The 14,987-nt window shown below is 61.8% G+C and overlaps 1 protein-coding gene across 1 annotated transcript in view; it reads left to right on the forward strand.

Moving 5' to 3' along the window:
- SHANK3 (SH3 and multiple ankyrin repeat domains 3) overlaps positions 1-13,398 on the forward strand; it is a gene marked incomplete at its 5' end in the record, with an annotated part of 48,751 nt that extends 35,353 nt beyond the window's left edge. Inside the window, 2 exons of the mRNA XM_081084070.1 lie at positions 1,342-3,586; positions 10,919-13,398. Coding sequence (XP_080940196.1) covers positions 1,342-3,586; positions 10,919-11,510 — 2,837 coding nt within the window. The 3' untranslated portion in view covers positions 11,511-13,398. The remainder of the gene's footprint in view (positions 1-1,341; positions 3,587-10,918) is intronic.
- Between the last annotated feature and the right edge of the window lie 1,589 nt (positions 13,399-14,987).

The raw sequence follows: 14,987 nt of genomic DNA on the forward strand, positions 1-14,987 counted from the left end.
TGGTGCTTAGCCCTGTTCTGTAAGCTCTAAATGGCTCCACCTCACACAGGCCCACAATGGGGGAGGGAGCAGGGAGGGCAGTGCCCCTGAGATGAGGAAACTGAAATGCTGATAGGTTAAGGGACGTCAGACAGTAAGGCCTCTTTACTCAAAAGTCCACCGTGCTGAGCTGGGGATATGAGAGCTGTTAAGCAGGCCAAGAAGCAAATGGGCGTAGGCGGCCTGGCGCAAGCACTGGCTGGCTAACGGGGGAGGCGGTTGGGGACAGGCAAGAGGCATCTTGTTGAATTCATAAAAATATCACCCAGTCCAGAGGGAGGCCAGGTGCACATCCCCAAAAGGCACTCCACAAGAGACGTGTGTGTTGACATGGAGAGCCATTAATGCACTCTCCTTGGGTTGGGCCATGACACTTGCAGCCTATGTGCACACACCTGCAGCACAGGTGTCCACATGGTGTCTACAAGGAGGCCCTGCCGGTCTGCAGGTGGGCAGCAGGGAGATGTGGGCTCTGAGCACTCCCACCTGCCCTTGCTCAGACCCTAACTATGTCCGAGGCAGGCAGAGTGGGGTTTATTTTAATGTGTGTTGCCCAGGAGAGAACTGAAGCTCAGAGGGGCTCGGGGCTTGGCCTGGGGTTGCACAGCCAGCAGGGAGTAAAACCAAAATGTGGGGTGGTCAGCCTGCAGTTCTATTTCCATCCTCCCTCTTTCCCTCCCAGTGACTGGCAGCCTCTCGGTCCACTCCATCCACCTGACCCTGTACTGGACATGCACCACGCACCCCCTTACCTGGGCATCAGCTGTCTCCCTGCCAGAGGCGTGGCTTCCCTGGCCACAGCCCTTCTGTCCCTGTGTCTGCAATGGATCCTTCCTGCTCAGAAAGTACCCTTTTCTCTGCCTCTGGCTGCCCCCAGGCCCCCCCGGAAACCTGCTGGATGCAGGCTGTGATCGGTTCTGAGCTGTGATTGGACTCGGGAAGCCCTGCACCCCATCTGCATGACTGGAGGGCTGCTCCTACCCTCCTGGGGTATCTCATTTGAGCCCCTTTATGTCCCAGGTTTGGGGCAGGTCTTGGCCCCAAGTTGTGTGGTCAGAGTTTGGGTAGTTTCTCCAGGCCCCCCTCTACCCTATATCTGAACTGACTCCTCTCCCCAGTCTTCACAAGAACACCCTCCCCCCGCCAAAACTGGCAATGGTATTGGGGTGCAGATCCCTGGCTGCCCTGGGGTGAGACAGACGTGGCGGATTCTGCCGATGGCAGGTGCTGGGGTCCAAGGGGCCTTCCCGAAGTCGCCGGCTCCCAGCGCCTGGCCAGTCTCACGGGGCCCTCTGTCCGCAGGCGAGGATGAGAAGCTGGCGTCCCTGCTGGAGGGGCGCTTCCCGCGGAGCACGTCGATGCAAGACTCCGGGCGCGAGGGTCGCGGCATCCCGCCCCCGCCGCAGACCGCGCCGCCGCCCCCGCCCGCGCCCTATTATTTCGACTCGGGGGCGCCCCCCGCCTTCTCGCCGCCGCCCCCGCCGGGCCGGGCGTACGACACGGTGCGCTCCAGCTTCAAACCGGGCCTGGAGGCGCGTCTGGGTGCGGGGGCCGCCGGCCTGTACGAAGCTGGCGCGGCCCTGGGCCCGCTGCCCTACCCGGAGCGGCAGAAGCGCGCGCGCTCCATGATCATCCTGCAGGATTCGGCCCCCGAGGCGGGCGACGCCCGGCCCCCGCCCGCGGCCACTCCACCGGAGCGCCCCAAGCGCCGGCCCCGGCCGCCGGACCCCGACAGCCCCTACGCCAACCTGGGCGCCTTCAGCGCCAGCCTCTTCACGCCGTCCAAGCCCCAGCGCCGCAAGAGCCCGCTGGTGAAGCAGCTGCAGGTGGAGGAGGCCCAGGAGCGCGCGGGCCTGGCCGTGGGCAGCCCGGGCCCGGGGGGCGGCAGCTTCGCCCGCGACCCCTCCCCGACGCACCGCGGGCCTCGGCCCGGCGGCCTCGACTACAGCCCCGGGGACGGCGGGCTGGCGTTCGGGGGCCCGGCCAAGGACCGGCGGCTGGAGGAGCGGCGCCGCTCCACCGTGTTCCTGTCGGTGGGCGCCATCGAGGGCAGCCCCCCCAGCGCCGACCTGCCGTCCCTGCAGCCCTCCCGCTCCATCGACGAGCGGCTCCTGGGGGCCGGGGCCGCCACCGGCCGTGACCTGCTGCTGCCCTCGCCGGTCTCTGCTTTGAAGCCGTTGGTCAGCGGCCCGAGCCTTGGGCCTTCCGGCTCCACCTTCATCCACCCGCTCACCGGCAAACCCTTGGACCCCAGCTCGCCCCTGGCCCTGGCGCTGGCTGCCCGGGAGCGGGCGCTGGCCTCCCAGACGCCCTCCCGGTCCCCCACGCCTGTGCACAGCCCTGACGCCGATCGGCCTGGGCCCCTGTTTGTGGATGTTCAAGCCCGCGACTCCGAGCGAGGACCCCTGGCTTCCCCCGCCTTCTCTCCGCGGAGCCCCGCCTGGGTTCCGGTGCCTGCACGCAGGGAGCCGGAGAAGGCGTCCAGGGAGGAGCGGAAGTCACCTGAGGACAAGAAGTCCATGATTCTCAGCGTCCTGGACACGTCCCTGCAGCGGCCTGCCGGCCTCATTGTGGTCCACGCCACCAGCAACGGGCAGGAGCCCAGCGGGCTAGGGGCCGAAGAGGAGCGCGGGCGCGCAGGCACCCCAGAGCTGGCCCCTGCACCCACACAGTCAGCTGTGGTGGCAGAGCCCCTGCCCAGCCCACGGGCGCAGCCCCCTGGCAGTGCCCCGAAAGAACCTGGGCCCGGCCAGGGCAGCTCGGAGGAGGAGCCAGAGCTGGTCTTTACTGTGAACCTGCCTCCGGCCCAGCTGTCCTCTAGCGACGAGGAGACCAGAGAGGAACTGGCTCGCATTGGGCTGGTGCCACCCCCCGAAGAGTTTGCCAACGGGCTCCTCCTGACCACCACACTGCCTGGCCCAGTTCCCTCACCCGCCACGGTGCCAGGCCCGGCCTCAGGGAAGGCGAGTAGCGAGCTGCCCCCCGCCCCTGAGTCTGCAGCCGACTCGGGAGTGGAGGAGGTGGACACGCGCAGTTCCAGCGACCCCCACCTGGAGACCACGAGCACCATCTCCACAGTGTCCAGCATGTCCACCCTGAGCTCCGAGAGCGGGGAGCTCGCTGACACCCACACCTCCTTCGCTGATGGACACACTTTTCTACTCGAGAAGCCACCAGTGCCTCCCAAGCCCAAGCTCAAGTCCCCGCTGGGGAAGGGGCCGGTGACCTTCAGGGACCCTCTGCTGAAGCAGTCCTCGGACAGTGAGCTCATGGCCCAGCAGCACCATGCCGCCTCCGCCGGGCTGGCCTCTGTCGCTGGGCCTGCTCGCCCTCGCTACCTCTTCCAGAGAAGGTCCAAGCTGTGGGGGGACCCCATGGAGAGCCGGGGGCTCCCCGGGCCTGAAGATGACAAACCAACTGTGATCAGTGAGCTCAGCTCCCGCCTGCAGCAGCTGAACAAAGACACACGCTCCCTGGGGGAGGAGCCGGCTGGTGGCCTGGGCGGCCTGCTGGACCCTTCTAAGAAGTCGCCCATCGCGGCAGCTCGGTGAGCAGGGCAGCTGGGGAGGGTCCTGTCCCATGTCCACGGGCCTCCCTGTCTGCCTCTTGTCCATCATGGTTCCATCTGTCCCACCCCTTCCTGTCCTCCTGTCTACCTCTCCGTCCTTCATCTGGCCTTGCTTCGTCTGTCTGAGGCAAGAGGCTCTCTCAGGGGATCTGAAGTGTCGGGGCTGCTGCTCTCCCCACCCCTTTGGTGCTGAGAGTGGGACAGGATAACCGTCAGAGGTCCAGGCTGGGGGTGAGCCCCCGCTCCACAGCTCTCCTGGAGGCTCCCACCTGGAGTTCCTGCAGCTCACCCTGGACCAAAGCTGCTCTGCCATTAAGTGGCATCTGTGGCCCAGTCCAGAGTCGCACCTCCCTGCCCTGTTTGGCTTCCCTCTGGCCCTGGGTCCTCCCTGCTGTGGCCACGTGGCTGCATGTGGCCGGGACGCCCTTCATGTAGCTTTTCTTGCCTCGTGTCCTTTTCCTTGGGGGACCCACACCAACTTTTTGTTTTCTGTCCCAGAAACATTTCTGTCTCTCAGCACCACCTCGGAGTCTCTTAGACAGACTGTGGGGTTTTGAAGGTGCATGGAGAAGCCGCCCTTATATGGAAGCCACTCCATCTCCCTGCTCCCTTCATCTGGCCTCTTGCCTTCTCTGACCTTCCCCATCCCTCTGTCTCTCTTACTTTCCCACCTCCTGCCCAAGGTGGGAACTTGAAGGGGCCACCCTGTGCCCTGGTTGGGTTTTGCCCCCATGGAGACCCCTGTGGCTCCTTGGGTGCTTGTCTGAGGCAGAGCTGGTCACTGGTTGACCCTTCTTTGCCCCTAAGGCCCCCACCCCTGCACTTCTTGTTACCTTGACCAAATGTAGCCAGCCTTTTCCTGTCCACTTTGAAGGCAGAGTTCACAAAGCAGTGAGGGTTCAGGTGTCACTCACAAGGGCTTGTCTTATCTGTCTTCTTCCAATTCAGGATTCAAAGGATAAGTGGGGGTTTGGGAAGCTCCCAGTGCTGGGCAGAAATCCAAGAGTGTGGCCCCGCTCCTGTCACCCCAGGGGCTTGCTCTGGGACCCTCTTCCCTTTTGTCCTCTTCCATCTCCCAGTGGCATGTGAAAGCCCCCTTCCTGGCAGGGCAGTGTTGAAAGTGCCCTCAGAGCAGGCATTGTGAGCATGGCCGGTGTCCAGCTGGGATGAGGACCCGGAGGTGTGGGCTTCCCTGACCAGCCTCAACCACCCCCATCCTCTCTGCTCCTCCTCCCTCTGTGCCCCTTGGTCCCGATGAAAATCAAAGCCATTTAAAGTGGGTAGCACAGTGCCTGGTACAGTGCAGACCCTCAATAAACATTTGCTAAACAGATGAAAGAATGAAGCCCAATGCAAGTGCTGTCTTTTGTGCTGAGATCTAGGGAGGTGGCTCAGGACAAACCCCACAGGACAGATGCGTGGCTCAGATTTACTGGTTGTCGAGCCCAGATTTTGTCATTCTCTGTGCTGGCTCCCATGGGACGGCTGGGGCTGTCACAGGGCAGGGGGGAGGGATTGCTCAGCTGGCCTCTTCCTACTCTCCCTTCTCTGAACTCACCGTCCCACAGGTCATCCTCAACATTTCTCCCCTGTCAGCATCAGGGGCTCTTTTCCCCTGGCTCTGGGTTGTGCCAGAACCCTGTGCTCATTTCATTTCTCAGACATGGGGTGGGAAGGCACATTCTTTGCATCTCATCTGTTCTGCACCCACTGGAAAGTGAGCCTCCTTCACTCAGTAGTTCCTGCAGAATTCTATCTTCTGATTCGCTTCCCATGGTTCCCTGCTCTCCCCTGAGCCGATCCCTGGGGCCAGGGAGACACGGCTGTCATTGGCCAGGCTTGTCCCGGAAGCCTGGGCATGGGGTCCGCCCAGCTAGTGAGCTGGCGCTGAGAGGGACAGAGGGAGGAGGTTCTCCAGGGAAAGTCAGGTGCTGTTTCCAGAGGTACTGGTGCCAGGCAGCCTAAAACAACAGACATCCTTGCGACATGGCCTTCACCAACTTCGGTAACTCACTTCATTGCCTGACATCAGCTTGGGGTCACATGGCCCTGGATTTCAACCCTCAGCAGGCCGCATCTGAGCGCTGTCATCTTGGACAAGCCACTTAGACGCTGTGAACCACAGTCCCTCTCCTGTGAAATGGTGGGGATGGCAGGCAGCGCCCCCTGCGAAGCTCCACGCCCAGGACTGCAGTGTGGCAGGCTCTCATGGCTCTGCTATCATTGGCCCCCAGCGTGCAGCCAGGCTAATTTTCCAGTCCTTGTGGGGAAATGCATGCTGGGCGTGACCTGAGAGGATGTCGTGCCATTTCCGTTCATCCCTGCAGCCACTCTGCTACCGGACACTGACAGTCTCCATGGCCAGACAGAACTGACGTGCTGAAGAATGCATTCCAGCCAGGAGGTGGCAGCATCTGTCTGACCTGGGTCCTGCTCTCTGTCCACCATTGGGACTGGCGACAGACTTGGGGTTTATGTACAGTCGTCTCACACAGAAGCGCATGCATCCATTCTGTGGTCGGCACTATTTATTAGGAGTGTGTAACCAGTGCACTTGTGCTCTGCAATCCCTGCACTCGAGCCCACTCAGTGCCCCCAATCTGCCAGGTGCCTGAAATTGCCTCTCCTTCGCATCTCCCTGGGCTCCTGCTCACACTTCCTCCCTCTCCCTTTGCTCCCCTTTCTGCCCTCGGAGCAGGGTGCCGTGTGCCGTGTGCGCAGGGCACTGTGGTACACGGGATCATGCTCCCCGTGGCTGGCAGTGGCTGGGTCCTGTCGCGGCTGCTCTTGTCCTACAGACAGTGGTGGCTAGAGTCTGACAGTCATTTCTCATTCAGTGACAACACTTCTGCCGGTCCTGCCTTGGAGACAAATGTCCAGGGAGGCTCTCTCCTTCCCAGGACTGTTCCTGGTAGAGGCCCCAGGCACTGGCCATACATCACACTTCTGCTTCCTGTCCCAGTCCCACATGTGTTCTAGACCCACTTCTGTCCTCACCTGTCAGACATGCCCCTCTCTGCCCACCTTTCCCACTCAGTGGGTGCCTCAGTCCAGGCTCTGATGTCCTTTGGCCACAAGATACTCTGGGGCCTGAGATCTTTCTGGGCGAGTTCAGCCGCCCGGTGTGTCATGGATCTGAAGCTCGGTAGCTCGTAGGAATGACCAGCCCATTTGCTGGGGGCATTCTTTGTTTTTCGGGTGAAGGTGGAGGATGCAGCTGCTGGTTACTGCCTGGAAGGTCCAGCCAGGACCTTTGGCTTGGGGGATATTGATACCAGGCCATCCACCTGCTTTGTGATCCCAGCTTTGGGTCTAGCCTGGGGGACAGAACGCTTGTCTGCTCAGAGCCCACATTTTCTCTGAGGTCCCCATCTGCCTGAACTCCATTTGTCTTCCAGGCTCTGTGGTCAGATCTGACCCCACAAGTGGTGTGGGGTCCACAGAGTCTCTGAGCCCCGCGGCAACACTCAGTTCTGCTGTGGCTGTTTCACAGCCGTATGGCCCTCACATCTGGCTTTATAGGGGACAGTTTGTAGCAACATAGCTTGGGAAACACCAAGTTAAAAGGTTTCTTCCCTGCAGTACTTCCTAATGCCTTTGACATGTTGTGTGCTGTAGTCTCACGCCTGTCAGCTTCTTTAGTAGATCACTAGTCAGTGCCTCCCAAAAGTTCCTGAGATGCCAAAGAAACCCTTTCCTACTGGGCCCCGTCCTGTTCACATGTGTGACAGGGATCTGGAGGAAACCCCGTGTGACTGCAGGGCTAGTTCTTCTGAAACCTGGACAGACGCTTGCTGTGTGCTGGCCAGAGTGGGGGCGCTGGGGCCAGGATGTCCTTGTAGGCGACACGAGGTTGGGACACATGCATTGTGTTCCCAGAAGATGTGATGGGGGATCGGGAAGGGGCTGCAGACGAGGGGGTGTAGGGGCGTTTGTAGCACGTCAAGGTTGGAGCCGTCAGCAGGGGTGGGCGCTGTGACTGGCGTGGGTGGAGCTTACAAGCCTGTGTCTAATTCTGTGCTCCTGTTCAGGCTTAGCTCCCTAAACGAGGTTCCCACACAACAGAGGCCCCAGGCCTTTGCCTGTCCTATTTCAGCGCTGCCCCAGAGCCCCGAGGCAGAGGCCAGGCCAGAGCGTGGAGCGTGGACGTGTTCTGGCCTGTTGCCACCAGCGGCCCACAAGTGGTCTAGCCTGGGAGTCATGTCACTTTTGTTTGGTGTCTTTTTTCAGTGCATCTGTGTTCCTGGCTTTGTGTTCGGTACCACGAGTTCAGGGAAGCTGTGAGGAAGTGGGATGCAAGGTCCTGGGTGAGACCTTGGATTCACAGGTGGCTGGGGCCAAGGAGCAGGGCTGGGTTACTGCTGGCAGCTGGGCACTGGCAGCCATGAGGCTGACATCATGGGGAGGCCGATGGTGGCTGCAGGCCCCTGGTAGGGGGAGGCCTGGGGGGAGGAAGAGCATGTTTGGAGACCCAGACTGGCCAGGCCACCCATGTGGGCACATTAGCTGTAGCAAAGATGGGGGAGAAAGTGCCAACTAAGAGGGCAGCTTGGGAAACCTGAGTAGGGAGGAAGGGTAGTGGGAAGGGCACTGTAAAAGGCAACAGGTCAGCAAGGGGTCCTGCTGACGGCCTGGCCAGACCTCACTGGCTGGCTGAGGTGTCAGGAGGCAGGACAGTACAAGATCCAGACGCTGGAAGAGATGCTGGGAGGCTGCTGAGCTGCCTGGAGGAGGGGTGCCAGGGCGTCAGGGCGATGGGACTGTGTGTTACAGGGTGGCAGGCTGGCAGGTGCTGTGGCGTGGGAGCCTGGCTGGGGGGCAGTCAGACAGCTGAGAGGGGTGATGGACAGTGATGGGTGTGCAGACACGGCGGGGACTCCTGCCCTTGGGACGATGTGGGCAGTTCCCTGTCCCCAACAGGTAGGGAAGGAGGAGCAGACACCTGGGCGGTGGTACCCCAGCCACTCCTGCTGTGCCCTGGACCATGCCCTAGGCTTCTCTAGGCCTCCTGCCTCCAACATGATCTGGGTACCTTAGGCATGAGCTGGCCCTCTCCCTCCACTCCAGCTTGGTGGCACATGGCCCTTCAGTCCCTCACTCGTAGCACCTCCTGGCACCAGCCCCAGTCTGGCCGGTGCCCACCTCCCTGAACCCAGCACCCCTCCAAGGGAGAGTCTCCCCAGGTTCTCTGGAGCCCGCCCACCCTCACCCCAGGCTTCCGACTCACCCGTCAGGCAGGAGGGCTCCAGCACTGCCTACACAGACCATCTTTGCAGCTTGGCTGTGATCCTGTCAAGTCATCATTACACTTCTGTCCCAGGCTAGGGTTGCTGTGTGAGGGCCCTGGTGGGGGTGCCTGTGTTGGGCCCAATCCCACAGGCCACTTAGCATCTTCCCAGCACTGCCCCCTCCCTAGTGTCACTACCTCCGGCACCCACCACCCCCTTGCAGTGCCCCCCTGGACGTTCTTCTTGCCTCTGCCGCTCCACGGTGCCATGGAGATCAGGTTTGGTCCGGCAGGGGCTTCTTCTGGTTGGTGTCTGTTCCTGGGCCTACCCCAGGTGTCCTTGGAGCTCCTCTCTGCTGGGGCGGAGGGCATGGTCTCGCCTCTTCAAGAGGCTCTGCTGTGGGTTGAATGAGTTGGGAGGAGATGGTAGCAAAAGAGGCTAGGAGAGAGGGCCAGTGGAAGGAGGGACAGAACTGGGTCTCCAGGGAGAGGCTGCCCTGCTCAGGTGGGAGACGAAAAGACAAAACCTGCTTTAAGGGGAGGTTGGATGCTGAGAACACCCCATGCTGTGGGATGGGTGCCAGTCCAGGACGGCACGAGATGGGTGGGGGTGCCCTGAGGGGATTCCTTAGCCAGCAGAGGCAGGTGGGATGGAAGCAGAGTGGAGTGTGAGGGGACACGAGACATCAGGTACCAGAAGCCTGCTGAGCACTTGCTGCACTCGGGGTTGGAGCCTGGCTGGGGGTGGTCATTACAGCCTGTGGGTGGGACTCTGTGGTCTGTACCTCACACACCAGAGAACAGGTCTCAGGCAAACCAGGAGCCAGCCAGATCTGCCCCAGTCTGGGCTCCTCCCATACCCCCAGCAGCTTCAGATTTGCCCCCTCCCCCCATCACACCTGGGCCCACTGCACTGGAGTTCCTCCCTCACTGGTTGTCCGGCCAGGGGTCCCTGCCCCTGGCTGCCCTGACTGTGGTCGTGACTGTGGGCCGCGTGCCTGCTGTGTGGGCCGGGCTGCTAACACTCTCTCTCATTGCTCTCTCCTGCCCATCTGCATGTGGCTGCTCTGTCTAGCTGCGCGGTGGTCCTGAGCGCCGGCTGTGTAAGTGAGCATGCTCATCCCATGCCTCTGTCCATGCGCTGCACCTGGCCGCCGGGGCTCCGCTCTGCTCGGCTTCGCGGGGCTGCGGGGCCCCTGGCAGCCTCCTGAGGCTTCTGGCCACACTAGGGGATGGAAGGGGGGTGTCATGGGAGTCCCCCAGCAGGCCTCCCGGCATGGCCACGCTGGCGAGGGACTGGAGGGTCCCACCAGATGATGTTGGGAAGTGAGGTACCATCTGTCAATTGTGTGTGTGGGTGTGTATGTGTGCGTGTGCATGCCCGCACACATGTGCTGCGTCCCTGTCATGAGCAGGTCCCTGCCACTGCATGTCTGTGACACGTGTGGATGCTGTTGCTGCTGCCGTGCGCAGGCCTGTGCAGGGAGACGGTGTCATGGTGTCGCTGCCTCAGGCCCGCCCTGCACGTGCTGCTTGTCCGTGTGGTCTGTCTGGTGTCACGGACTTGTTCAGGCTCGTGCTGCAGCCACAGCCAGCCTTTCTCACAACACAGCTCCCTGCAGCCAGCCCTAGTTGCTCGGGGTCTCCTGAGAACAGAGCTGCATGGGGACTGGTGAGGTTTCTGCCAGAGCCGCCCCTGCAGGGCCGGGTGGATGGGCAGCAGCCCTTTGCAGGAGAGGCTGCCTTTCCTCTGGTGGCTGGCGGGTCTTGGAGCCCCTGTGGAGTGAAGGGGCTGCTGGTTTTCTTCCTCCTCATTCCACTCAGTCTAGGGTCCCCCCCTTCTCCCCCCCCCCCCCCCCCCGGCCACACACACACACCAGCATGGCACTGGTTCTCACCTGGGAGCCACAAAAATGGCGGGGAATAACCATGGCTATCCCCCCTCTTGCTTCCTCTGGCCCTAAGGCTACCCCACCAGTCCCAGCCCCCTCTGAGCGTCCTCCCGGCCAGTGACCCCGCTCCCCTGAGCCCTCCCTACCCCGCCCGGCGCCCCTCACCTGGCCTTGACCCCTCTCCCTCCGCAGGCTCTTCAGCAGCCTCGGTGAGCTGAGCTCCATCTCAGCGCAGCGCAGCCCTGGGGGCCCGGGCGGCGGGGCCTCCTTCCAGGTGCGGCCCGGCGGCCGCTACCCCCTGGCGCGGCGCGCCCCGAGCCCAGTGAAGCCCGCGTCGCTGGAGCGGGTGGAGGGGCTGGGGGCGGGCGCGGGGGGCGCGGGGCGGCCCTTCGGCCTCACGCCTCCCACCATCCTCAAGTCGTCCAGCCTCTCCATCCCGCATGAGCCGAAGGAGGTGCGCTTCGTGGTGCGCAGCGTGAGCGCGCGCAGCCGCTCGCCCTCGCCCTCGCCGCTGCCCTCGCCCACCCCCGGGCCCGGCCCGGGAGGCCCCGGCCCGCGCAGGCCCTTCCAGCAGAAGCCCTTGCAGCTGTGGAGCAAGTTCGACGTGGGCGACTGGCTGGAGAGCATCCACCTGGGCGAGCACCGCGACCGCTTCGAGGACCACGAGATCGAGGGCGCGCACCTGCCGGCCCTCACCAAGGACGACTTCGTGGAGCTGGGCGTCACGCGCGTGGGCCACCGCATGAACATCGAGCGCGCGCTCAGGCAGCTGGAGGGCAGCTGACGCCCCACCCCCTCCACGCGCCGGCCGCGCCCTGCGGGCAGGGCCCCCACCCCCACCCCCACCCCGGGCCGCGGGCTCGGCCCCTGCCCCAACTAAGGCGCCCGGGCCAGGAATGTTGCATGAATCGTCCTGTTTGCCGTGGCTCGGAGACTTGCCCTGTACATTGCTTAGCGCCCTCCCACGGCCGGGGAGCCCCACCCCAGCACACGGTCAGGAATGCGGGTGAAAGGGTGGAGCCGGAGGGGATGGGGAGGAGTCTCCAGCCTGACCGGCTCCCACACAGCTTCCGGAGGCTGCTCCCAGAGGGGGGACCTAGTCCAGCATGCGAGGGGTCAGGACACACCTTGGTGACTCGGGGGGGGGGAGGGGGGAGACATTGGGGTTCTCGGTTGGGGGCCTAGGAGCCCCCTGTTTTGCATATTTTAATCCACTCTATATTTGGAACGAGAAAAGGAACAAATATCTCTGTCCTTAATAGCTTCCCTTCCCGCCCCCAGCCTCCTACTGGTTCCGCTGTGGCTGCCCAGTCTTCCATCTCTGGCCCCTCACTGCCACTGCCACCCCACGTGGGCGGAGGATGCTCCAGCTGGTCTGGGGTTGGCCAGGGTCCTAGTAGCCGCCCTGGGGCCCTGCCTCGGCTTTCTCCCCTCGCTGAGCTCTAGTGTGCCCCACGACCCTTCCGGTGCTGCGTGGAGGAGGGGCAGCGGGCAGCCAGGCCTGCAGGGCACTAGCAGGGCCTGGGGGCCTGGGAGACCCACGCCAAGGGTGGGGACAGGCCCTGGCACCTGCTCCCAGCCATTCCCCTCATGGGGTTCCTCCCCAGGAGGGGTCTAGCCTCCTCCCCACATTGTTGGGCAACTACAGCAAAGAAGCCTCTGCCTCAGACCCCAAAGTCTCCTGTCCCGCCTGTGTGTGTGCAAGCGTGTGACTGTGTGAAACTCTGGGTGCGACTGAGTGCCTCGGAGCCCCGTGTGTGCCTGAGGAGGGAGCGGGCCGCGGGGGGCCCTGAACCAGTGCCAGGGTTTCGGGAGCATGTGCAGGGTGCATGCCTGAAAGCACCCCATCCGCTTCCAAAGAAAGTCAGAGGCCCCTCTGTCCCCTGGGACTTGCGTTTGTCCCGCCTGCCCCTCCAGAGTCCTGCCTGGCTCGAGCAGGCTACCGGCCAGCTCTGCTGCTGGGGGTGTCCCCCCAGGGCCCTTGGAGGCAGTGTCTGCCCCCCCCCACCAGGCTTCTGGGGGATCCTAGGGAGAACCCTAGAGTCAGGCCACCGTTAACCCTGGGGAGAAGCAGAGACCCCCGAGGGCATCCCAGCCCCCCTTACTGTGACTCCCCACACTCAGCAATGACCTGTGGGGTGGGGGGGCCCTGGGACGTTTTTAAACCTAGGGTTTGGCGTCTGGACTAAGCTCCATCCACGTCACTCACAAGTTTCTGTTTATATTTCTAGCTTTTTTTAATAAAAATAAAAAACCCAGAAAACAGACGTTTTCACAGCCCAGGGGCCTGGCACGCAGGTCTGTGCCCGCCCACCCCATCCCAGCCCAGCGGCCTCATTCCCTGGGCAGAGTCACACCCAGCCACCCTTCACTAACAGACCAGATCACACAGCAGCCGTGACTGTAACAGGCTGCCACATACACACTCGGTCTCACATTCACCTGTGGGTTTTTGGTTCCGTTCAATTTGGGTTTTTAACTTTACAGGGTCAGTACCGCTTCACCCTCCTTTTGTATGGAGTTCCATCCAGGGGCTTTCCCCCTGCTCCAGTCCTGAGGCCTCCTGACCCTGATGTTGTGATACACCCCACAGAGATCTATGTTTCTTATATTATTATTATTATTGATAATAATTATTATAATATTATGTAATAAATTTATAAGAAATGAAACTGTTTCTCAGTTGCCTGCTTGAGAAGATACTGGGAGCACAGACCCTGCTGTCCCTTAGGTCACAGAGCTGCCCCCTCCCCCCGCCCCCCAGCCTAGGCATGAGCGTTTAGCCACAGGCACTGATGACTCAGGCCCCCTCTTCGATCCTGACTCTATACTGACCTCCATGCCACCGGCTCCTTGCTTCTCTCTGAGTCTCACTGGACCTCAGCCTGTGCTCCTGGAAGCTTTCCTTTCTGCTCACTGGCCAGTCCCCAGCTGGAAGTCTGGTTGTCCTCTGGGGCCCTGTCTGTCCTCTTTTCCTCCCAGAGCCCAGTTTCTCATTCTGCTGCTCCTGCCTGTCAGCCCTCCCATGTCTGTCCCTGTCGTCCTGCCCCGACAGCTGCTGCCCATGCCCAAGTCTCACTTCTCCCTGAGCTGACAGGTAAGCAGCCAGCTGCCACGGCCCATGATGTGGCAGGTCTGGTGTGGCACCTAGTGGGCGTGGCAAGTCCGGTGTGGCACCTGGTGGGCGTGGCCAGCCTGATGGGTGGAAGGAGAATGAACAGAGGTGAGTGGGTGGACACTTCCCAGGAAGTGAGAGGTGGAGACTGCAGGGTCCAGGGCTGAGAGGGCCAGGCCTGCAGAGCTGATATGCCAGAGAAGTTGTGCACCAGAGAGTTGCAGGAGGGGTGGTGGGTGCAGAGCCTGGCCACACTGTGTGAAGGTGCAGCGTGAACGTGACATCGAGAAACGTCGGCCTTGACTCAGGTTCTCACCGAGCCAGGTGAGACTGTTGGGAGGTGCCTCCAGGGTCGTGTGCTGGTCCCAGAGGGACTAAGGGTGCGTGGTGGAGAGAAGCCACAGAGACATGAGGGGTGGATTCCGTGTTTCCACCCGGAGGCGGTGCAGGGGCACAGGTGCTTTGGGAGCCAGCAAAGGCCTCGTGGGGAAGGTGAGGAAGGCCCTGGTGAGGCAGAGACCGTGACGGCTAGGCATTTTGACCTCGAGAGGCTCGCCATTGTGTAGAAAGCCCCACAATTTCAAGTTTTTTGTTTCAAGTTAGAAGCTGCTCATCAGACAGAAGGGGCCATGAAGGAAGTCTGAGCGTGGGGTGGAGGGGAGACCCTGCCCCCTGCTGGGGCCGAGTGCTGGGCACCAGGAGACAGGCCTCTGAGCTGCACCTGGAGCTGGTCTCTTTGGGATGGGACAGCAGCAGAGGGAAGAGCAGGAGCGGTGGAGCCGGCTCCCACGGAGATGGCATGGCCTTGGCTCCGCAAGTGTCTGAGGGAGAGGACAAACGTCCCTGCAGGTCAGAAGCTGCCCGAGGCCTTAGGAGAGCCAGAACCTCAAGGCTTACACCAGGGACTTTCAAGAGGTAGGATGCCTGGCAGCCCCTTCTAGAACCAGGAGTGGGCATCGCTCTGTAGAGTCAAACAATTATTCTGTGGAATCCAGACGTTGGGTCCTCTAACCCTGGTAATGCATCACCCTCAATGTTTTGAAAAATTAGGTCCTGCTCTTCATTTCAAAGTGTATATCCAACGTTTTGATCATATATTTAAATACTTGTAAAGTTGTGATTTGCAGAAAAGGGTGCATTTCAACA

This window comes from Myotis nattereri (genome assembly GCF_964212035.1).
Source record: "Myotis nattereri genome assembly, chromosome: 2".
NCBI classification, from domain to species: domain Eukaryota; kingdom Metazoa; phylum Chordata; class Mammalia; order Chiroptera; family Vespertilionidae; genus Myotis; species Myotis nattereri.